Source organism: Caloenas nicobarica, chromosome 12 (genome assembly GCF_036013445.1).
Source record: "Caloenas nicobarica isolate bCalNic1 chromosome 12, bCalNic1.hap1, whole genome shotgun sequence".
NCBI lineage: Eukaryota > Metazoa > Chordata > Aves > Columbiformes > Columbidae > Caloenas > Caloenas nicobarica.
In genome coordinates, this window is record NC_088256.1 from 13,577,843 (window position 1) to 13,600,403 (window position 22,561).

Consider the following 22,561-nt stretch of genomic DNA (forward strand, 5'->3'; position numbering starts at 1 on the left):
AGCCATTAACCCAACACTGTCAAGCCCACCTCTAACCCGTGTCCCTCAGAACCTCGTCTAAACGCCTTTTAAACCCCTCCAGGGATGGTGACTCCAGCACTGCCCTGGGCAGCCTGTTCCAACGCCTGACAACCCTTCCCGTGAAGAAATTTTTCCTAACACCCAATCTAAACCTCCCCTGGTGCAACATGAGGCCACGTCTCGTCTCGGTGTCCTAGACTGGACTCATTTGTAGGCACACCGGGTAAAGAACCCTACCTCAGGGACATCAGCCCCATCGCAGCCGGCGGCACCGACACCCCCTCCCCGCGGAGGCCCCGGTTCCCCTCCCGCCCCTCAGCCCGGCCCGCCGCAGCCCTACCGTGTCGAGGACGCTGTCCCCCTCCAGCTGCCCCGCCTCATTGATGTTTCCGAAGAGGAAGCCGGCCAGCGAGAAGGGCTCGGCCCGCCCGCCATCCGCCTCCTCCTCGCTCTCCGAGTCCGACATCGCGGCGGGGCCCGCCCGGAAGCGGAAGCGTCAACCCGAGTGGAGTCGCCAGCAAGCCCCGCCCCCCCGGCCGGCCAACGGCGCCCCCTGGCGGCCCGGCCCCGCCCCAAGGAAGCGCGGAGGCGGCGGCGTTCACCGAAAAATCGTTTTATTGCGTTTGAGAAACGGGGTCCGGGCTTTCCACAGGAAAGAACTACGTTTAGAACAGGTGCGTTACAAACAGCTTGGCGAGTTAATACGAGAGTCAGAGAGATGAGGAAAGGTTTATTACAACTTAATTCCGCATAATTAAAAAAAAAAAATCCTTTAAAACTGTTAGCTGTAATACAAATTATAGTAGAAAAATCAAGTTGCCAGTGTATGTATCAGTACCACACTTAAGAGTCTTGGGCTCCCCGCAGCCCCCGGGGCCGGGACCCCCATAAGACCCACCCGCATCCCAGCGACAGCCCAACAGCACCGAGGTTCTACAGAGCCGGGCTTAGCGCTCGGGCAAGCCACGGCCAGGCTCTTCAGTTTAAATTCCATAGAAAGAGCTACAGCTGTAAACCAGAGAAAGCACTTGTACATCTAAGCACGCCTTGTAACATCCTTTGGACACGGAATTCCTGAACCGCTCCGCTCCCTATGGGTGGCTTCAGCTGTATTTTAAAAAAAAACACCACTGAAGTATTTCAGAAATCATTCACAAACTGAAAGATTACAAGCAGTCTCTTCATAAAGAGTCTCTTCTGTGAATTAAGACATACATGCTGCATTTCTATTCGGTAACGAACCGAGGAATCTCCAACAGTTCGGGAAACACACACAGCTTACCCTGGTTTTCCGATTCCCCAAAACAGACAAAATCCAGCCGTGGGGTTGTGTGAAGTCTGTATTTGTTACCTGCCCACAGAAAAAAACAAACCACCCACACACGTGGGAGGAACAGAATGGATTGTAGACTGAAGCACTGGATTACTTGCAATAAAATGCATCAAGAATTATAGGGGAAAATAAAAAGGCATGAAGATTACGGACTGGGAACGTCTGCTGAATAGAAAAATCGAGATGGCTCCGTGCGCACCCGAGGCTCGTTCTCCTGAAAAGCCATGGCCGGAGGACACCAGCTGCCAGCGGCAGGATGGCTACTGCTGGCGGCAAGGGCAGAAACACGAGGCAACTAAACAACTACTAATGAGGTACTCTAAAGTCAGTAAAAAGCTTTTGACGGTGTCCAAAGTTCACTTTCTGCTCATTTTCATCATCATCATGCTACTCTCCTCAGTACTGTTGTGCAATCCATTTCTTAAGTAATCTAGATGGGGATAAAGTATTCTAGCATAATGTAATCAATTCAAATAAATCAATTAAGTAGTTGAATTTTATCTCACCATACTGTCTTCCAGTTAACACCAGGATGGCTGCTGTGCGAGCCTACAGGGTGGGTGTGTGCAATAACACTCACACGATTTCTTCTCCACAAAATTATTGTAATCCAGTTAGGAATAACCACAAAGGATGCAGAACTTAAAAAGATTTCAGCATGTAAAAAAGTAAAAACTTCTTAAAACAGTAGTAGCTTCAGTACAAAATCGCAAATGTATGTAGCCAAAAAAAAAAAAAGAGGTGCCTGTTGTTGAAACTAAAAATCTATTTAAGAGCAGTTCAAACATATCATAAACTTTTTAAAGTACATCTCTGAATGAAGCAAAAGTTATGGGCTTGCACCAGGGTAACTACACAGTTGATTTAGGCCTGACTAGCGTTAAAAAACAAACATGTGCTCTGGCTTCAATAAATACATTTTAAACATTTTAAACTCTATTTACTTGGTTACTGAAGTTTACCTACAGAAAATAATCTTGAATTACAAGGCACAGAGTTAATTGCTGCCTGCAAGTCAAGCCCACAGTGAAGGCCGACTGCTGAAGTAAAGGCAGAATGTGGTGAGCAGAGGTTACTCCTGCACCCTCACAGCTGCAGCAGGAGCCACATCTGGAACAGCACTTCTTCTGCAAGTACAAGAGACACAAAGACACTCCAGGCAACCGCACTTGGTGAAGAAAAATATGCCAAGTCTCTAGGCTTCTGCAAACGTCAGGCATAGCAGGTGTTTTGGTGTTGCGTGCGGTCAGGCAACGCTTGGAACTCGGTGTTGGGTTCACTAGTCACATATACCAGTATTTGGATTAACTGCTATAATCTATAGGCTGCAGTTTGCTGAAGCAGTATCAGTACGAGCATACCTCAGATATACAAAAAATACAGTTAGTGTCAGCATCAGTTACACCAGCTAAAGAAAGGCACATCCTCTTCAAAGAGGGGAATTAGGGCACAAATACCAGTGTTTCTATCCACCTGGTATTTTCGCCTGTATCACATAAAGCAAGGTCAAATTAACACAAGATCCTAATAACCTTGTTGATGCATATTCTCTTATCTTGCTAAAATGAAGCGCTTTTTTTCTGCCCAGGATATACACCAGTACAGATTTGCATGTGTGGGAATCACAAGAGAGCAAGTTCTGAATTACCAATTGAGGCTGCATCCGGACAAAGACAGCACTGTCAACTTGAGACAACAAAGCGCAGTCCAGCACCATTGGTTTCACACAAAGTATCTTTGAAGCAAGCTGCTTTCATACCATCAAGCTGGAAGGTTAAGTCTAAGGAAGGTTTCATGTGCTCACTCCTCAGCTGGTCCCAGAATCACACAGAAAGAACAGTGCACATCCTGAAAATAAAAGCCAGCTGCCACTCACTAGAACTGCTAAAGAAAGCTAAAAAGGACACGAATAGAACTTCAGTTAAACTAGTTTATAATAACTGATCACCTAGTAGCAAGGAGAAAACTGTCCAGGTAAACCTATCCAGTGACTGGCTAACGATGACAAATTTAACTGAAACCATCAGTGAGTTGCCAGGAAGAAATGTGGATTCCTGGTTCCTGTAAATAGAGCTCCAAATTTTCTGCCAGTGTTCTCCTAGAAAAACAAAGGAATTTGCCACAAAAATCTCAGGTGGTGGCCCCAAGAACACTAAGAAATGAAACACTTCATTTCTCAAGAGCAAATGAACTGCTATCAGGTCTCTGGGATTCAAAGGATCACACTGAAAATCTCATTTTGAGAAATGTCATCCCAACTACCTCAGTCCAAAAAGGTAATTTAATTTATTCTCAGGGTGTAAAGTCTCTTTAGAAAGTGAAATAAAAACTCGTTTTAGAAGATTATGGAAGACTCGCATCTAAACTACTCTTCCACCTCTCAAAAAGTATGAAAATCACTCATTTGAGTGAGTCATCATTATCTTAAGTTCCTCACATTAGGAGAAATCAGCTCCTGCTTCTACTAATAAAATCACTGCAGGTGTTCCCAGGGCCTTGCTTATTGCATTAAGTATGCCTTACACTAACTCTTCATCTAAATGATCACAGTTCACTATAAGGTGAATCTCAGTAATATTTCAGGCATTTTTGCATGTAAACAAATTGTTTTCAAGCTTTAAATTGACAAAACAACTGGACAGCCAGACTTCTGTTTGTAAAATAAATTCAATCAGTAAATAAGGGATAGGTAAAGCAGCAGTTACGCATAAAGCAAAGTTATCAGAATTTGTGCTTTTCAGCAAATCTAGTAACTGATGGCTATCTAGTAAAGAAATCTGGCTTCAAAGAAGTCCCTTTTATTTTCCTCCACTAAATAAGGACAGAAGCCAAGTGATCCCTGGAGAAGCTGGACACTGGAACTTTAGAAATAAAGTAGATATTTGACCTCTCAGTTCGAAAAAAAAAAAAGTGTTCTGTTTCAGTTTCCCTGAAGCAATAAGACTGCAAGAATATTCATTGCATAAACCATTTCTGCTTAGAGCTGTTAGTGCAAGATGCAAATCTTCAATTTAACTAATTAAAGAACCCTCCATTCAACTTCGAACATCCATCCCCCGAGGTAACTACAATAAGACACATTTTCTTGTGTTCTTCTTTGTCACAGGATACAGAACTGCACGCACAGCTTCAGCAAACACCTCCCGAACACCCTCCTGATTCAATGCTGAGCACTCCAAATATTTGACTGCTCCAATTTGTTTAGCCAGCGAAGTCCCCTGCTGCGGGGTAGTGGGAGCCAAGCTTTGCTCTTTCAACTTTTTAACCGTTTCCAGGTCATTTCTCAAGTCTCTCTTCGTGCCCACTAAAAGAATGGGAACATTTGGACAGTGGTGAGAAACTTCAGGATGCCATTTGTGCCTCACATTTGCATAGGAAGAGGGGCAACCAATGGAGAAACAGATGACGAATACATTGGTTTGAGGATACGAGAGCGTGCGCAGGCGGTCATACTCCTCCTGGCCTGCAGTGTCCCAGAGATTCAGGCTAACTGTCCGCCCATCAACAGTCATTTGGGCACTGTAGTTGTCAAACACGGTAGGGATGTATTCTTCTGGGAAGGCATTGGTGGTATAGCTGATGAGGAGACAAGTTTTTCCCACAGCACCATCTCCAACAACTACGCACTTTATAGTCTGCATTCTTCACCCAGCAACAAAGTCCTGCATAAAGCAAGTAAAAAAGTTAGGAAAAGCACACTCAAGGATAGCCATTTTAAAGATAAGCTTTAGCAAGTGTTTTTAATATTGCTAACAATTCTTATCACAGCTAGACACCCTCAGTTTCTCAGAGGCCATTACGAAAGAGCTCACAGGCCAAAAAGACAATAGTGAAATGGAGATGCAATGAGTTGAGAGCTTAGTGACAACTGGCTGCATTCCAACCATGTAAGTACAAATTAGGCGAATTCCCACAGTCTTGCCTTACTGCCCATTTCCCACAGGCAAAGGGACAAGTCCTTAGAGGTACCTGCAAGTGGAAAGGCATCATGACCTCAGACCTAGTAACAAGATACTCTGTCATTGCTGCATTCACACACACACCCCTCTTCCAAGATTCAAGCTTCTTGTCTACATAATCTACTGCCTAAACAGTTTACCACAAAGAAAGGTCCAAAAATTATAAAATAAACCGGGATGCCCGTTAATGGGCTGCACTGCTACTGTTTACTATAATTCGCTCAACTCTGGATCAGACCTCAAGAAACTGCATTATTTAGAGGACACCAGATGAAAGGTTCAGAAAGTAGCACATACGAGAAAAGCTGTTCTTTGAAATATAATTAGCCAGAGTACCCAGTATTAGAATACATAAAGAATTTTTCTAAAGAAGCCAAGAACAGATTATTCTCACTAATCAGAGAAAGAACAAGCAGAACTTAATAGGCTTGAGGTACAATAAAGCAAGCTTATACTGGGCATTAGAAAAATACATGTTGTAAAAGATCAGCGATTAAACAGCCTTCTTAGGCAGACTGGGGAATTGTTACAGGAGATATCTGACACTTAAAGGCTTCCCTATCCCTTTCCTGGTATGTGAACAGTAGGTTTGGTAATCAAATAGATATAGCCTAAAACTCAATTAATTCTAAACTTTCATCACATGAACAGCAAGAACTTTGAAAACAGCATGGAACAACTACAAGCCATCATTTGTTGTACATTTGTTGTATGCTGGAGTTTGCACTGCTAGCCTGAACAAGAAGGAACTTGCATCTGCCTTCTCACCCAAATGCCTTTGAGGCACTATCAGTAATCCTCAGCTTGCAACCAGCAGCAAATACACTGCCTCAAACAAAAGAAACAAACAGTGGGAGGAATTATATTGCATATTTCAGAAAGATCACAGCTCCAACACCATCAAAATAGCAAAGGGAACATATGACAATGAGCAATAGTGAAGAACTTAACAGAAGTTGAAAAACCCTCTCTCCCCAACTTCCTCTTCAAGACCATCCACATAAATCAATATCTCATTACCATTTAAGTCTCAGCTTTGTCCTTATTGACAAAGTCTTTCTCTGTATCCACACACTGCTGTCTTCCCATTGGGTGTAAATGATTCTTCTGTACTAAGTGAAAACAGACTACCTGAAGCTTTGGCAAATTTCCACAACGAGCAACTCGAGGGATATTGACTGCGGTCACTACAACATGCAGTGCTTAAGGAAGTAGCAATGTATGTACACGTACACTATTGAAAACCCATCCATAGTGGGAAGCAGGGCAGAAACCTTGCTCCAGAAAGACCCACCAGGACATTGGAGGGGAAGAATGTGGAGGAAATCAAGCAGGAGGAAGATGCAGAAGCAGCTTATCCTTTTTGAAAATGGCAGGAATTACATTTCTAAAACAACATGAATCACTTGAAATGAAATCTGGCAAGTACTTCTGAGCTTTGGCAGAAAAGCACACATGTGAGTTTCATCAAACATCAAAAAAATGAGTCATCCCATTTCAAAGCTCCAGTCAAATGTAAAGAGAGATGTGCATGCAACTGCATATTGTAAAGGTATTCAGTAAAATCAAGAACAGCACTGAGCAGCAAAAGCTGACAGCAGGACTGCTTATATTATTCCAGAACAGTTGCACTAAGATTTTCATTTAACAGGGCTGGGGGCGGAAATTAGTAAGTTCCATCAAATAAGAGGCTTAAAAACACATCTTGCATTTTGCAAACCCCAAAGGTGAAACTCCTTTTTGTGTAAAATTATTTAAAACATTACAAATTAAACATTTTTAGCATTATATTATCAATAGAGGTGGAACACACTTACTTGCAGCATACTGCATAGTATTTCTGAATACAAAGGGTCTATGTGCTACAAGAAGTGCAGAGGAGCATATGTTATTTTAATACCATAACACTGTTCTAGCTGAAGACGCAACCGTAACTCCCCATCCTTGTCTCTGCTGCTGTCAGATCGCTGCCACGCTGTCTCCAGCAGCAGAGCTGCCTTCAGGCCTTTCCAAACCCTGTTTCCCCTTCCCACCCAGGCAGCGCACCACCTCCTCAGCCGTGACCACACACTGCGAAGAGGGTGAGGAGTTGTTTCACCCAGTTTACCATGCAGTACCACAATCAACTGTGTTGGTACAACCAAGCCAGCGGTAGCACACAGTGAATGAATCACAGGGGCGGAGCACCAGCTATTGCTGCCCAAGTTTCACTGGACTGCAGCATAGAGAGCAGGTTTTAAAGTTTATTCCTGCATTTACTTCAGACCGCTGAAGTACTAGAAGATGCTGCGCCAGAAGCCTTAGTGGTGACCAACAGTTCCAGAGCAAAAGGTTTTTTTCCAAATGAACTACCAATGCAACAGACCGCTGTTTTGATCAGTCAATAACAAGTGACATCATAGAGATGGCAGAACTAAGTCATTTGGATACATGCGATAAAAACTCAACTATAGCAACAGAAGTCTTGTGGAGAATGAGATACACAAAGCCTTTTGTATGCCCAGTTCCTAGTTTCTAAAATAAGCAAATTGCAAAGACTTGGAAACAGATCCCTCTTTAAAACACAAACCACAAGCTCCCCCAGGGGCTTGCACCTCTGTGCATTTCCGTCTTTTCACAGAAAAATGGGGTATCCCAGAATTGCACCCCTACCTGCACACACCAGGCACCACTATCTGGAGGGTCATCACGCCAATTTTGTAATACAATACAAGCAATTTCATATATTGGTATACTACAAAGCCACATATGTCCCGTAGCATCAGCAGCTAACATAGTTTCATTCAAACTGATTTAAGATTTCTAATGAAAGTGTGCTACCCAAAGATTATTTTCTTGGGGCTTTATTTAAGAGGTCATGAGATTTGAGTTCAGAGAACAGTAGTAAGGCAACAAAAGAGCCTGGAACATGAATGCTCTTTCACAAAACTAATATCTTGAATGACCTGACTTGGGCTTGCATTTTAGAAGAGCAACATTTGCAATAGGAAATAACTCCATGCAAACATGACAAAGCTTCAGGCTAAGTACAAACTACACAGATACAATTGAAGAGCTTGTAGGCTTTTAAGTATGCTTCTCTGCAGGGCTCCTTTAAAGTTAAGTTGTCTTAGCTGAAAGGGATCACATGTGCCATATGCAATACAGAAAAACAAACACCAGGATATACATTATTTAGCACCAAAACACAAAATTTAGAGAAATCAATCACAAAAAAGTAGAAAGAAGCTCCTATACTCCAGAAACCTGTATGTTGTAAGCAGGTGTAATTCAGTTTAAAAATTACATATGAAAGACAAAGGGTTGTTTTGTTTTAATTTAAGCCACAACCAAGCAAACAATATTACCTCCATCAGGACTTTTCCATTAAATGCACATATGGCTTTGTTCAAAATGTATAAAGTCTTTATTTATCTTTTCTTGTAAACAATTTGCCTAGCAATAAAACTCTTATAAGATAGCAAGAAGCTGGGGTTCAAATTTGCATGGAAAATTATTTTTATTTCTCAAGCACCCTTGAACTTGGCAATGCATGCTATGTGAATACAAATGTACGCTGAAAAAAAACATACTCTGAAACCAAAATTACCAACAAACATTACCAAGAGTGGGAAAATTGGTTTAGGGTTTGTTTGGGGTTTTTTTTGTGAGCTTCAAAAGAATTTTGGGGGAAAACTTTAGAGAGAAAAACTCTACGTACAACAGGTAACAAGAACTGAAAAAGAGAAAAATACAAGACTGACACATCGACACATCAAAAACAAGACTTAGAATTCAGAAACAGAAAGCTGGGTACAAGCTTCAAAGCCAAGTTTAAAATTTACTCAGCAAGAGAAAGGACTGAACAGAAAGTCCAAAGTAGTGAGAGGTGATTCGCTTCGCTTAGTCCTGCCAGGGAAAGGATTTTCATTGCATTTAAGGAAGAAGATCATCAGAACATAGAAAGTTCTAGCAGTTACAGCAGAATAGGAATAATTTTCAAAGAACTTAAAAATCACCACATACAAACCAACCACCCCACAAAGGAGTGTTGTGCAAAAATATGTAAATGAGAGTTATTTCTATCTTGTCCATCAGTGCCTTTGAATTAGAAAACTGGCATTCCTGAGTGGGTTAGCTTCCTTCCCAGAAGATGCTGCATTTGCCTTCGCTGCCTGCACACCTGGCACTACCTTTGGAATGTGCAAGATTTCAATCGACGTGTCGAGACATTGTCTAGAGAGCTGCTCCCGTTCAGACCTAATTACATATTTTCTGGTATCACTAACATGGACAGCTTGCTCTCCCATAACTCAGCCAGTCATTTGCTGAGGAAATTCACTACGTGGATTGCACCTCCCCTCCCCACAAAGCTATCATAAGTGAAATCAAGAATAACTTCATCTTGCATCCAGATTTTTTTGTGGGAGAGAAAAAACTTCTAGACATTCCCTTTAATACTTCTGAAGGAAAGTCTGCTGAGAGAAGGGAGAAAACAGTGACAAAATATGAACCTGAATTCTTCTGGGGCTTTCCAGATTTATGCTTTTTGTACTTCCTGCACTTCAAAAAATTATTGGCAGAGGAACTACTCCTTAGCAGGGTATATCTTTGCCCTTGCTACGTTAACATCAGATGCTTCTTTGTTAGGTGGATTTTAGCTTTGATACTGGTCTTTGATAAACTCCTTTTCACAGAGTTTGTCAGGTCTTCCCCATCTCTTTTCAGCTGGACAGGGCCCCATTTGGCCAAAAATGAGCAGAAAACACCAGCAGTTCCGATGAAATCATCTATACTAAGCTGTGTCCTTCTGTTCAGCCATCACCTTTGATCAATCCCTCCCTGTTTTGCAGGCTCAAAAGTTTGATACTGCTTTATCGGGAGCAAGCAGAAGTTAAGAAATCTAAATCACTTAATTGCTCATCTTTCAGTAACAAAAACAAAATCAGAAATTATTCACTCTGTCTGCCTGATACATGAAGCCTGGCAGGAACTTTCAACAACGAATGGATAAGGCAGTTCTAAGTATATCCTACCATCCTCACCCATGCAAAGGAGTTAAAATATTCTTCAAGTGTGCAGCTTAGTCACCCGACCTGACAGGGAAGAGAAGGAGGCCCTCAGCAATTTAATCAAGACTGTGTTACTATTCCACAACAGCTCAGCTTACTTGCCATTGTTTTAGGCAAGCGCCAAATGAATGGACAAGTGCCAGACTTTCAGAATGCATGCCAAGAAAAGAGTAAAAAAGTTAAATAGGAGATCTCATCCCTAATACCCTTCAGCAATGAATGACCTACTTGGACTTCTCAGTGCCTTTCAAAGTTTTCGCACCACTTTCTGTCCTCCCATTTACCTGAAAGAGAAACAAAACACACGGCAACAGCCTCAGTGGCAGCACAGGAGGGGAAGAAAAAAAAAGGAGAAAAAAAAAAAAAAATCAACAAGCCAAGCCAGATTTCAGCAGCACAACAGGAATCACACATTCCACAGCCCAGAGCTCCACAAGAACAGCAGAATCAAGGAAGCTCACTTTCTGCAGAGCTGGGCCTGGAAGTCCAGCTCCCATGCACATATTACTGATGCCTAACAAGCATGCAATTCTCACTGGTTGTTCCCTCAGTGTGAATGCTAGAAATGCCTTACCCCTTTCGGCACAAAAAGCTGTTTCAAAGAAACACGAGAAACCACTCAAAACCTCCCATATAACATTATTAAAACTGCCACCCGTGTCAAATTAGGCTGAAATTGGTTTATTGATCTAAAGATTTTTTTTTTTTTTTCACACATGAAACACACATAAGCTTTACCACATAAGCAGTATTTCTTAGGGAACCACAGTGAAAACAAAGTGGTCTGCATGAGGTATTTAGGCACCTCAATGACAAAACCTCAGTGTATCAACACTCTTACTACAAGCACTCATCATTGCTCTCCTGTAACATTTGGCATACATTAGTGACCAAATATTGATGATGTTAAATTCTATTAATCCAAAATAACAATTCTTGGATAATAAGTATTTCCAAAGCGTAACAGAAACAAACTTGTGAAACAGTTGCACAGCTGTGAAACAACACTATACCACAGTGCAGCCGCACAGTCATACAGGAACTAAAAGCTAGGACTTCACTAGATATCTGAATCCCCAGTATATCAATATGACAGGTACCCTGCCATAATCAAAAGCTGCAGAGTATTAAACTTGATTTTCCTCCTACAAGCACATGCAGAAGCATGGATTCATCAAGACAGGTATCCTTCACAATTTATTCAAACATAAACAACCCTGATGCGCTTCAAGTGTGAGCACAGTAAAGGTGGAAGACAAGGAGCTTAGAGTGCAGGGTTCTGCGCCCAGATCCACTAGACACCTCCTGAGTGATACAATCAACTTGCAGAGGTCCTGGCTATCACAGTCAGTTCATAAAAAGTGAACAACATATGTCCTTCCTACCTTTTATAGATTCCTGCAAGGCCTTATTCATTACTGTTGGCTAAAAGAGAAAAAGACAGTACGTCAGACATGAGGTTCTGTGAAGAGAAGCATTAAGCACATTGCAGAATGAATGATAAATCCAGTTAAAGCACCCCTGATTCCTATTTGAGGTGGAAAAAAATGCTGTTAGTCTATCTTCCTATCATCTTTTGTCACCTGGTATTCATTAGCACTCTAAACACTCTATTTTTAAGAAAAGTTATAACAAAGCCACAGTTGTATTTGAAAGGCAATGTGTATACTGGGAAAATCTAAGCTTTCCCCTCAAGAAAGAAAACACACACATACTTTTTATCCTCTTTGATTTCTCCTCCTCCCTCCCAAATTTCACAGGGGCAAAGCGGGGTGGGAAGGAAGGCACTTGGCTCAATCACTAACAGTTTTCAAAAATGTCTTTAAATAGTTTAGATATTATTAAAACACAAGTTAAAATGTGCACTCAGTGTGTGCTGTATCATGGCTTGTGCGCTAACACTGTTACCAGTGGCAAGGAGTCTCTTGGCAATTACACATACAGGCATAGGAGAGTAAAGTAAAAAAAAAAATACTCCTTTTAAAGGTATGGATCTTTACATGATACCAAACTGTGTGAAAACACTTTGGACTCCAGAAGAATTACAGCCTCATCATGTAAGCAAATCAAACTGCATATTCAGTTTCCTCCTCCTAATTGCAAATCACATATTTCACTGTTTTTCCACGCTCTCTGTAAAGAAGAACATTTAAAAGCATCTTTTTTATGGAAATAGTAAGCTAATACACCAAATATGCCTCATAAGCTTAAGTTCTCTATCAAAAAACTTGCATGCAGCTGAACACTGGCAAACTGGCTACAGGCTCCATGATATGTATTTTACCTTTGACACAGAAGAGAATGTAAGCTTTTTAAAAATTAAAAAATAAGCTTGGAAGAAAGAGCACACAGCTCATGATGCTGGCACAAGGAGCACCACACTCCAGCATAGGACACATGTTCCAAGCATAGGGTACACATAAAGAACAAAAGCGTTTAAAGCTTCTTTATAGCTCAGAGTAAGTATGATGGGACTCACAACTGTTTATAAAGAGTAAACAGACATCAACTACTCATTGGTTCTTTCAAAAAAAAAAAACCAAACACACGACAAAACAAGAACAAAGGGGCATCAAATTAAATCAGAAAGAGGGAGGTTCAGAACAAATAAAAGGTAGCGTTGCTTCTCAGGATTTGAGGTTAAACGAGGAATTCCTCAGTACAGAATGTTAAAAATACTGAAGGTTTATAGGATTCAAGAAGAGACTGTTAAACGTACGAAAGAGAGCTCTGTAACAGCTGCTACATGAGACAATACCTGTGGCTCCTGAAATCCCTCAGCACTCACAGTATTTTAGGGCACACTCCCTTGCTCTATTCTTCCGGAGACAACAGTTTGGCAGTTTTCAGAGAGCAGACCAAATATGACTGACTACTCCTGCATATCCCTGTAAAGAAAGATTCACTCTCAGCGCTGAAACAAGACACTTCAGAAAAAGGCTACCTCATCCTATGCCAACCTTTTATATCTACTGGGAGCAGAGATCGCCTTAACTTTGTCCCCGTCCTCCCAATGCGGATTAGCATCAGCCCGGCTTTAGAACAGCCCGGCCCGACCTCTGCACACCGCGGGAGGGGGAAGCGAAGGACCGGCCCACAGGGCCATTCCCGCTTCCCCCACATCCCTGAGCGAGAAATGGGACCAGAGAAGAGCTTGCTCCAAAACGCCCCATTTCCCCCACGCCTCCAGCATCCCCGTGCCCCCTGACGAGCACAACCGCCCCCACGGGCAGAAACCGGGACCCCGCCACCCACCTCCCGCAGCCTCCGGAAACGGGAACGACCCGCCCCGCGGCTGGGGGGTTATCACCTGGCTTCTCCCAGGCTCGCCCTCCCCTCCCCCGGAGCCGGCTGCTTCCCCCGCGGGGCAGGTGTGCCGAGGAGCCGCGGACAGCACGAACCGACCCCTCCGGCGCGGAACCCGCGGCCGCCGCGGCGCCCCGGCCGGGAGAGGCCGGCGCCAGCCCCGGGCCGCCGCCCCGCTGACAGGGAGGGTGGCGGCGGCCGGACGCGAGGGATCTTCGTCCCCAGCCCGCCGCCCGCCCCGGCCTCCGCCCGCCGGCAGCGCCGAGGAGAAACACCCGCACCCACGCGGGGTGCCGGGGGCCCGCGGAGGCCGCGCCCGCCGAACCTCAGTTCACCTCACGGCCTCTCAGGGCCCGCCGCGGGCCGCGCCGCCGCACGCGGGGAGCCCGGAGCGCCGCCCGCCCGCCGCACAGCGGCCCCGCGCTCCCGCCGCCCCTCCCGCCTCCGCCAGCCCCGCGCTCACCTCCCGCGCCCGCCGGCGGCCGCTGCTCCCGGGGCGGCGGCGACGCCCCCGACCCGGCCGCACCCCGGCGCCCGTCCCTGCCGCGCGCACGCGCCCCGCGCCCGCCGCGCGCACGCGCCCTGTGCCCCGCCGCCTCCCCCGGAGGACCCGCCAGGGGGCGCCGCGGTGCGCGGGCGGCCCGGCTCGGCCCGGCCCGGCCCGGCCCGGCCCCCGCACCCGCACCCGCACCGGCAGGGCGGCCCCCCGGCGGCCGGGTTTTGGTACCGGAATATTTCAGTGCAGTCGGCAAATGGTGTGCGCCGCCTTCCCGCCCCCTTCCCAGCGCTGGGAGGTGTTACACAGCGAAACCCCCGGGGCATCCCCCGCCTCCGCGGGCTCCTTGCGTTTCGCCGCTTGCTCGGTATCAACCTTCCGCCCCCGGGCAGCTTCGCGCCCGTAAAGGTCATTTCAGAGGAGGACGTCATGTCCCCGCTGGAACCGCAGGCGGCGATGACATTTCCCTCGTGCCCGCAGTCGCCATCTCACTCGCGACACCCACCGCGGAGGGGCTGAGGGGCGGGGGGGTTAAGCTCAGCTCACCCCGCTGCCCCGGGGCTCTGCACCCCCCAGAAATGCCAGGGTCAGGCAGAAGGCCGGCCAGGCTGGCTGAGCTGCAGGGAGGAGCTCGTCCCGTTGTCCTGCCCTGGCTGGACACAGGAGAAGGAGAGATAGATGTCAGGGTTCAGCCTGCTGACGTTTCTTAAGCGCCTATCAGGAATTTCAGAGTGTAACCTTTGCTCTGGGTTTTTATTACTTGCCCCTTCTGACCGGGGCAGAGGACGTGCTCCTCTGGAGCTGTTCCAAGGTCCTCGGCAGCTCAGGAGCTGGAACTGCTCAGCTGCTGAAGCGCTCGAAGGTCAGTTGGTCTGTGTTCCCATCTCCAGCTCCTCGTCTTCCTCCTCTGACCAGCTCAAGCTGTCATCTGAGTCCTCCTCCTGCGCTGCCGCGGGCTCCTCTGCGTTGGCAGCCTCCTTCTGCTCGCCGCGGGGGTGCGACGGGCTTTGGGGGAGCTCCAGCCTGGCCCAGGAGCCAGGGCTGGCTTTGCAAAGTGTGATCTCCACTTTGGTAGGGACCATGCTCACAAAGCTCTTCTCTATTTCAATGACCTAGAGAGAGGGAAAGGTACAGTGAGCTGGGCAGGGGAGGGCAGGCAGCGCATGTTCATCCTTCACCTTACTGGCAGGGCCCTGCTAGAGGAAGAGAGGAGAGATCTCTCCTCGTATGCCAGGAGACAGAGCAGGGTGAACCCTGGGTGTTAGGTCTGAGCAGCACAGCAGTGCTGGTACGGAGCTCAGGCTGGCTCAGCCCGCCACAGCCGCGCGCGCAGCTGCGGTGCAGCCCTGCAGACACAGGCGGACCCACAGCACGCTCTGCTGCCCACGGGTGCAGGCAGCACGCACCAGAAATAAAGGCGAGAAATGCACATGCAAATTCCCGAGCCTTGCTGCTCCTCCCCAGCCAGCAAGCAGCTGAGAAATCAGAGTGAGCCTCTCCCATCACACGGCTGCCTGCCTGCAGGCACAGCAGGATTGCAGGGGGAAACAGGGACCTTCTGGGCCAAAGGCCCTTTGGGGCAATCCAGGAGCAAACCCAGAACACCTACAGAGCCAGCAGCAACATCTAGCTGTGCTCTTAGTCCAGGATCAATTGGTGAAGCCACCGACAGCCATCAAAACAGCCATTCTCACAAACAGCCCTAAGGCATTTCCTAGCAGAGGTGGCTATAAATGCTCGTACCTGGGTGACCTGGCGCCCAGATGATCCCAACAGGAGCAAGCCAGTGCTCTGGCAGTGTTTAAAAGAGAGTAGCCAGGGTGCCTCAGGTGGCACAGAGCAGTCAGATGGGCACCGAGCCCAAGCAGAGTCCTGGCACGGCTCCCAGAGGGTGCTACCGCTATGAGATCAATAGAAAAAAACCTAATTTCCTCATCAGCCTTTGCTGCTATAGAAAACTGGAGCTGTGGAGATAAACGGGTCCTCTCTGCTGCGACAGCCGTGTTCTCCGCAAGGCTTCAAGAGCTGGCAATGAATCCTGCCCAGGGTGGGACTATGAAATGGCTGTTTGTTTGACAGATGTGCCAGCCAGGGAAGAGACAGCATCCCAGGGGCCACAGTATTTCTATGCGATAATACAGTCAAAGTCTGCCTCATCCTTCACGCACAGGAAAGACTGTGCAGAAATTGCAGCAATGACCATTTTGCTGCTTTTTCAAAAGTCTGAGAATCCTCGCCCTGCAGAGAGTAATTTTCCTCACTGGGAGCCTGTGTTTGGGGCTTCAAACACTTCTGCCAGCGCACAGGCTGCTTCGCAGCATTGCAGCCCAGCCCCATGCTGCAATAGGAAAAGGGAAACCAAAGTAAACAGGATCTTACCCCCCAGAGGTCCAGTTCTGCCTGGAAAATCTTATTCCCTTCAAAGACGATGTGAACCTCAAGCTGAAAGATCAACAGAAAAATATCTGATTGGGTAGAACAGCGCTGCCAAAGCTCTTCCCCCAGGCAGTGCGGCTGCCTTCCAGCACAGTAACACATCGCGTGTCCTGGCTGCAGTGTAGCGGTCTGGCGATCCCTTGGGCACCTGGGAGCTTTTCACCCCTTCAGAGCACGCTGGGTTCAGCTCTGCCACCAGTTGAGGGATTCAAGGCCAGAAAAGCCACCCACTGAGGCTGAAAGCCACCAAGCCAGAGCGGTCGGGCAGATGCTGCTGCAGCAGCGAAGCCGCCGGGCTCTCAGCTTGGGGACGACAGGTTGGCAGTGCTAACCCCAGCCGCAGCGACAGACCAAACAGGCCACCAAAGAGCAGCAGGCAGCCGACCGGCTCGTGCCTGTTGGCTCATCAAAATGAGATGCCATGAAAACATGTGTCCCCAGCCCAGCTCCGCCGGCCCCACTCACCGTGGTACGGTTGGCTTTCACGCTGCTGTGGGCGGGCAGGGGGTTCTTGGCATAGACTGTCACTACCACCTGGCTGCTGGTTTGGTGCCAATCCTGCCGGCACGACACCGCCTTCTTGTCCTGCCAGGAGAGGAACCTGTCATGGCACAGCATCTCGCCCAAGCACACCCCAAACAGAGGGGATATCTGTGCTGGAGGACGCTCCTTCACACCTCTCCTTCACCTTCTCCTGAGGTCAGCATCAGCTAAGCAAGCTCAAACCCTGCCTTTTGTGCAGGTTTTTGAGGGGAGGTGGGTTGCGCGAAGGTGGACAGCCCCCGCCAGGCTGTCCCATGCAACATGGGACACCTGTGCTGTGCTTGGGGTTGCTCCAGAAGGATGTGTTAAGACCAAAGACATCCCCTTCTTGTTCCATAGTCATTCTGCTGTGTCTGAGCTCATAGGTGCTGAGCACAGTCAGGAGACTCAGTCTGGAGGGCCGTGCAGGGGCTGTTGCTGGACATGGATCGTGCCACCATGCTAGATCTGGGAGCCAAATGAGCCCAAACTGGCCCCATTTCACCTTCCTCCCACAGGACCCACACCTTGTCCATGCCACAGGTAGCTTTGGCCCCACTAGGCATTTCTGAGCATCACCAGGAAACAAACTCCGTGCAGCCCTCAGCATTGCCAGTCAAGGAGATGCCCCAGGAGCAATCCCAGCCCCAAACTCCAGTGACAATTAGCACAAAGCGTCTGCATCATATCACAGTTCATTCACTGCAGCCTCCTTTACGTCCACTGTATGTTTTCTGCTCCAGGACAAAGAACAAACTGGGCTCAGAGGTGGTTGCTCAGAGCAGTGCTGACTCAGAGGAACATGATGCACTTTCAGGGATGTCCTGGGCCACTTTGATGCACCTTTCCCAGCTCAAGCCTGTTTCCAGCCAAAGGCTTTCCTGGGGAAACTTACAGACACATACACAGTATTGGGAATTGGAATCTTCCCCTCATTGCCCTGCCACACCACCATGTCACTATGTAGATGAGGTCCCTCCTGGGAAGAAGTTGCAGAAGGAAAGCTTCATTAAAACCAAATTCAGTCATCTGCAGTCACCTGTCAAAACTATGGGGTTTTTTTAGCAGGGCTTTTCCTGTGCTCAGCTGCCTGTCCCTGTGCAGCAGCCTGCAGCTCTGGCTGCGCCATGCCCAGGGCCAGCTCCTGCCTCATTCTGCTTCCTATTGCACATCTGCCCATGGGGTGTGAGAACTGACACATTTTGTGAATGCAGAAGCAGCATTTTAAACAGCAGATGGGTGAAGATTAGGCATTCACACCCTGCGCAGTCGTCTGTCAGCAATTATGAAAATTAAGAGAATTAAATGCAGAAACCCACACGAATGCAGAGCAAGGGAAGGAGCACGCCTTGGGTGCTGGTAACAGCACTTTGTTCAGACGAGTCTCCCCTGCCCAGAGCCCTCTTACCCCCTTCACCGTCCAGCAGTGCCGCCCGCTGCGGCAGCCCAGCTGCTCCAGGAAAGCACTGAAATCCGTTGTTTTGACTCCACAGCAGCTCCAGTACTTCATCCTGGGGAGAGTGAGGTGACCTGAGCCTCACTGCGGGAGGCTCACTGCGGGAGCAGGAGAAGGGACCACAGCAGGGTTCGGGGTGGCAGGAGAGGGGCTTGGAACCCACAGCTCGCCCTGCCCAGCTGTCACCTGGGGGTGTCACCCACGGCTGCACCGGCTGTGCTGCTGGGGCCACACAGCCTCGCTATGCAGCACGTTCAGGCCTCAGCAGGGGCAGTTTGCTCCCTGATAAAGGGTTGTTTCTTACCCCTCATGAAAGACAGGAACTCCAGGATGGAAAGTACAAACCTCTGTGTTGCTCTCAGGGCCCTGGTAGATCTGTGGAGTGACAAGCAGAGAAAAGTTTTCGGCTGTGCCTCTAACACAGCATGGCATGGCGCAGCCAGGCGTCTGCCTGTTGGTGCCCATCCCTGCACAGGGCACAGCACGATGCCCGACATCACCCTTTCATGGAGCCCAGCATCTGTGAGGACTTGCTCTGGGACGATACCAGCACTGGCCCCTGCTCCCTGCTGGCAGGGCAGCCACCCCAGCTTCACCGGGACCCCCGTGTCATCCCCATGACCATGGCAGCAGCCCTTCTGTGTGCCCTCTCCCAAACACAGCCTGGTCCCAGCCCAGGGCCGGGCAGCACTGGGGCAGTGGACAAGTTTGGACACCACAGAAACTCACTCTGAGGTGCAAGGGGCCATTCATCCATCCTGTTCCTTCCCCTCCTTCCCAGAACATGTCAGTCTCATGTCCTCATCCACTTCCTGCCTTTTGCTCCCTGCTCGCTCCCCTCTCTGCTGCTTTCAAAGCATGCCAGCCCTCCCAGGGTCCTACGCAAGGTTGCCTTGGGGCAAGATGGAAAGTGGGCTGTGCTGCATTAATTAACTGCTGGTGGGAATTATTCCACATGCATTTTACCTATATGCCCATATCCTGAATATATGCTGTATTTCATTGCAAGCTGTTAGCAGCAGTGAAATCCAAATGTACCACCAATGGAGGAATCTGGAAGCCTCTCGCAGGAATGTGGCTGGGAGGTGACAGAGGCAGCCAGTCCAGGGAGAGGATGAGCAGGAGCACACAGAATGGATGGGCATTGCCACCTCCCACCCAGCCAGCACCCTGTCCCTCACCTGGTGGCAGCTGGGACACAAGCCCTCGTGCCAGTCCTGCAATGCTCCGGGCCCCACAGGGCAGATTGTGCAAAGATGGGACCGTGCCGGGTACTCACCGCCTTGCAGGCTGTGTTCTTGCAGGTGGTGCCAGCTCTCACCTGGGCAGCCGCCTCCCCTGCCAGAGCAACACAGCTTCACCCGGGGCGTGCGCTGCCCACGCCTGCTCGCAATCCCCCCGCAGCCCCGCTGCCAGCTCCCGAGCTCTGCACAGCCTGTTGCAATGCACCTGGGACGCAGCTGTGCGTGCTTGCAGGTGGCTGAGCACACAGCACCTGCCACCCAGTGCTGAATGTGCCGTGCAAAACCCCATGCTGAAATTGCCACATGCAGCCCTGCTGTCGTCCATCAGCTCGTCACTACCTGCACAACTGCCCTCAGGTGCTTCGTCCTTGGAGGACAGGTTCAATTTCTCCAGTGCCTGCTCCAGAGTCCTGGATACTTTAATTGGCAGCAGTCGTCTTGGCTCATCAGAGCTGGGAAACAGCAGCAGCAAAGGCCAAGTGGGTTTTGGTTTTTTTTTTGCATTTCAAGTGTCGTTGCCTCTCCTGAGGAAGCAGCAGGGCAGGACACGTGCAGAAAAAATGGCATGGCATGGTGACACTTTTAGCTGAGCCCGTCTCACCTTGGTCTTTCCCGCTGCATCTTCTCAGCTGATTTTGGTCCTTGGATGATGAGCTCCTCTACTGGTTTGGCCTTTGGCTTGTCTGAGGTGTCCTCTTGGCTGAAAGGCTCAGGGGGCTTCTCCTTGCTGTGAAACCCCTTTGTACATCCCTGAGCAGCAGAAGCAAGCCTGATGCCCACTTCGCCCTCCCTAACCTGGCGGCTGCTCCCAAACCCTGTGAGTTTTATGTGCTCTGGTGGCTCTGTGTCCTGCAGGGATGGGGTCTGACCCTGCACCAGGGCAGGGCCTGTGTCCAAGGGGATTCTCAGGGAAAAAGCAGGGCAGCAGCTTCACTGGGGTCATGGCAGAGAAGTCTCAGCGATGTTGCAGCCCAGCATGGCAGCTGAAGGGCAGACAGAGTCTCCCTCATGTCCCCAAGCCTCTGCTGCCTCCTCCCCCCTCCCCAGATTGCTCAGGCATTCACAGCTGTGCTGGCGCTGGGGGGATTTGTGTTCATCCCACAGGACCCTGCTGCGGGTTCCCTTTCGGCACCCTTCTCTGGGAGGGCCTGCCCTGCACTTTGGGAGCAGCACCCTTGCTCGCAGGGTCTATGGAAGCAGATAGGAAATCCCTGGCCAGATGGGTAAAGGGGACAGCCTTGGCACGGGATGAGGACAGGACAGGGGGAAGGAGGAGCGGACAGGGGAGCAGCAGGTGCATTTGAGCTGGCAGGTCGCTCACTTTTATGGAGAGGAACTCGGAGAAGTCTGTTGTGCGTTTCTTGCAACAAGACCAGCCCTAGGCACCAGGAGATGACAAACCGGTTAGGTGTGGGCAATCCCACCGGGCACAAGGTCCCTCCCTGCAGCTGCAGCTGCGGCTCCTGCCCCACTCACCTTCAGGGCATCGTGGAAGATGGGGACGCCCGGGTGATACAGGCAGGAATCTGAAAAGGGAAAATCGGGCAGAACCTTTCAGGAGGAGCAATCCTGCCCACAAGCCACTTGTGACCCGCAGCAGCTCCTGAGCCTGCTCCTGTCACACTGGCTGCCCGCACTGGGCTCGGCTCAACCCTGGGCTCGGCTTAGCCCTGCTTGGCAGCTCAGACAAGCTCAGCATGGTGGCCATGGCTGCAGACCAGGAAAGCGCCATGAGGTCCCGCTCACCCCAGTGTGAGGCAGAAAATCCTACTTACCCTTGGTGTTGTGTTCAGGATCAAACCTCTGCCCGCAGCCCTTGTTGTAGCACAGCAACGCCATAGCTCAGGCGTACTGACGGTGTCCTTCACTCCTTCCACAAAAATCCCATCAATCTCACCCCTGCCCGTCATCCCCCCCTCTGCTTCCCCGCAGTTTCCAGCCCAGGCGCTGGGAGGTGGCTTTGCCTATCTTTGGAGGCAGCTGGAGGAGGTGGCTGGTAACTGGAGAGCAGGCTAAAGATGGACACAGCAGCTCAGCAGCTGATGGGATCCGGCGCCCACGTTATCTGGAGAGGCATTTCTGTCCTGCCCCTGCGGCCAGCAGGGGGAAGGGGCGCTGCAGGGTGGCTCTGCAGCTGGGGTGGGCAGAGGACGCCCCAGCAGCTGCTGTCCCACCAGCGTCCAGCGCGGAGGCATCAGCACCGCCACCAGCTCGGGGCAACCTGCGACTCCTCCTGACAAACTGTGCTCAGTTTCTTTAGTGTTTGTAGAAGCCGCCGAAGGTTTCCTGAAAAAAAAGAGAAGAGAATTCCCAGCATCGCAGGGAAAAACCTGTGCTGACCTCCCACAGCCCCAAAAGGCACAACAGAGGCACCAGCAGACCAAAGCAGTGAGTGTGGCCAAGACATCCTTCCATGCAGGGTCCTGTGCAACCCAGGGATGAAATCTGTCCCCTGGAAGATCATTGTAATCACAGAAGAAGAGCGCAAAATGTTACATGTGCACCCTGTGCCCAGGGGGGGATTGTCTGAACTCCTGCTCCCATTCTGGGACCCAAGAGTTTTCCTCCACAAACAGGAAGCCCTTTTGAGATCAAAGGTTTCACTTAGTTCCTAAAAGGATCTAAACCCAAACATTATTTTCTTTTTGTTGTTCCTGTTTGCAGAAACAGCAGTTTCCCGGGTCCTCCCCTGACCCGCCGGAGCACACGGGAACGGCTCGGACAGAAGCCCCTGGAG

The 22,561-nt window shown here is 49.1% G+C and overlaps 3 protein-coding genes across 9 annotated transcripts in view; all 3 read right to left on the bottom strand.

The window, feature by feature from the left end:
* TAF1 (TATA-box binding protein associated factor 1) overlaps window positions 1–498 on the bottom strand; it is a 33,305-nt gene extending 32,807 nt beyond the window's left edge. For all 5 annotated transcript variants that reach the window (XM_065643380.1, XM_065643379.1, XM_065643377.1 and 2 more), the window contains exon 1: window positions 362–498. In XM_065643380.1, coding sequence (XP_065499452.1) covers window positions 362–487 — 126 coding nt within the window. In that variant the 5' untranslated portion in view covers window positions 488–498. The remainder of the gene's footprint in view (window positions 1–361) is intronic.
* A 133-nt stretch (window positions 499–631) lies between these two features.
* Window positions 632–14,192, bottom strand: LOC135993478 (rho-related GTP-binding protein RhoG-like). 3 transcript variants are annotated; one of them, XM_065643383.1, is made up of 5 exons: window positions 14,134–14,192; window positions 13,123–13,252; window positions 11,750–11,789; window positions 10,593–10,648; window positions 632–5,016 (listed from the first exon to the last, which is right to left on the bottom strand). In XM_065643383.1, the coding sequence occupies exon 5, from the start codon at window positions 4,993–4,995 to the stop codon at window positions 4,420–4,422; it is 576 nt and encodes a 191-aa protein (XP_065499455.1). In that variant the 5' UTR covers window positions 4,996–5,016; window positions 10,593–10,648; window positions 11,750–11,789; window positions 13,123–13,252; window positions 14,134–14,192; the 3' UTR covers window positions 632–4,419. The 3 variants fall into 3 exon arrangements, with proteins under 3 accessions (XP_065499455.1, XP_065499456.1, XP_065499457.1); XM_065643384.1 differs by lacking the exon at window positions 10,593–10,648; XM_065643385.1 differs by lacking the exons at window positions 10,593–10,648; window positions 13,123–13,252; window positions 14,134–14,192 and having other exon boundaries at window positions 11,750–11,798.
* A 708-nt stretch (window positions 14,193–14,900) lies between these two features.
* ITGB1BP2 (integrin subunit beta 1 binding protein 2) lies at window positions 14,901–21,794 on the bottom strand. Its single transcript, XM_065643417.1, has 11 exons — window positions 21,600–21,794; window positions 21,301–21,350; window positions 21,146–21,202; window positions 20,426–20,574; window positions 20,164–20,276; window positions 19,860–19,918; window positions 18,885–18,955; window positions 18,533–18,635; window positions 17,068–17,187; window positions 16,546–16,608; window positions 14,901–15,278 (listed from the first exon to the last, which is right to left on the bottom strand). The coding sequence occupies exons 1-11, from the start codon at window positions 21,661–21,663 to the stop codon at window positions 15,030–15,032; spliced, it is 1,098 nt and encodes a 365-aa protein (XP_065499489.1). The 5' UTR covers window positions 21,664–21,794; the 3' UTR covers window positions 14,901–15,029.
* Between the last annotated feature and the right edge of the window lie 767 nt (window positions 21,795–22,561).

What these genes read in the sequence shown, in the direction of transcription:
- ITGB1BP2 (XM_065643417.1), bottom strand. Translation starts at nt 21,663, where the DNA reads ATGGCGTTGCTGTGCTACAACAAGGGCTGCGGGCAGAGGTTTGATCCT. An exon ending in TCCTGAACACAACACCAAGG is followed by an intron (nt 21,351 to 21,599) that starts GTAAGTAGGATT and finishes TTCCCTTTTCAG; the next exon opens with ATTCCTGCCTGTATCACCCG. An exon ending in CAGAACTGGACCTCTGGGGG is followed by an intron (nt 15,279 to 16,545) that starts GTAAGATCCTGT and finishes CCCTCTCTCTAG; the next exon opens with GTCATTGAAATAGAGAAGAG.
- LOC135993478 (XM_065643384.1), bottom strand. Translation starts at nt 4,995, where the DNA reads ATGCAGACTATAAAGTGCGTAGTTGTTGGAGATGGTGCTGTGGGAAAA.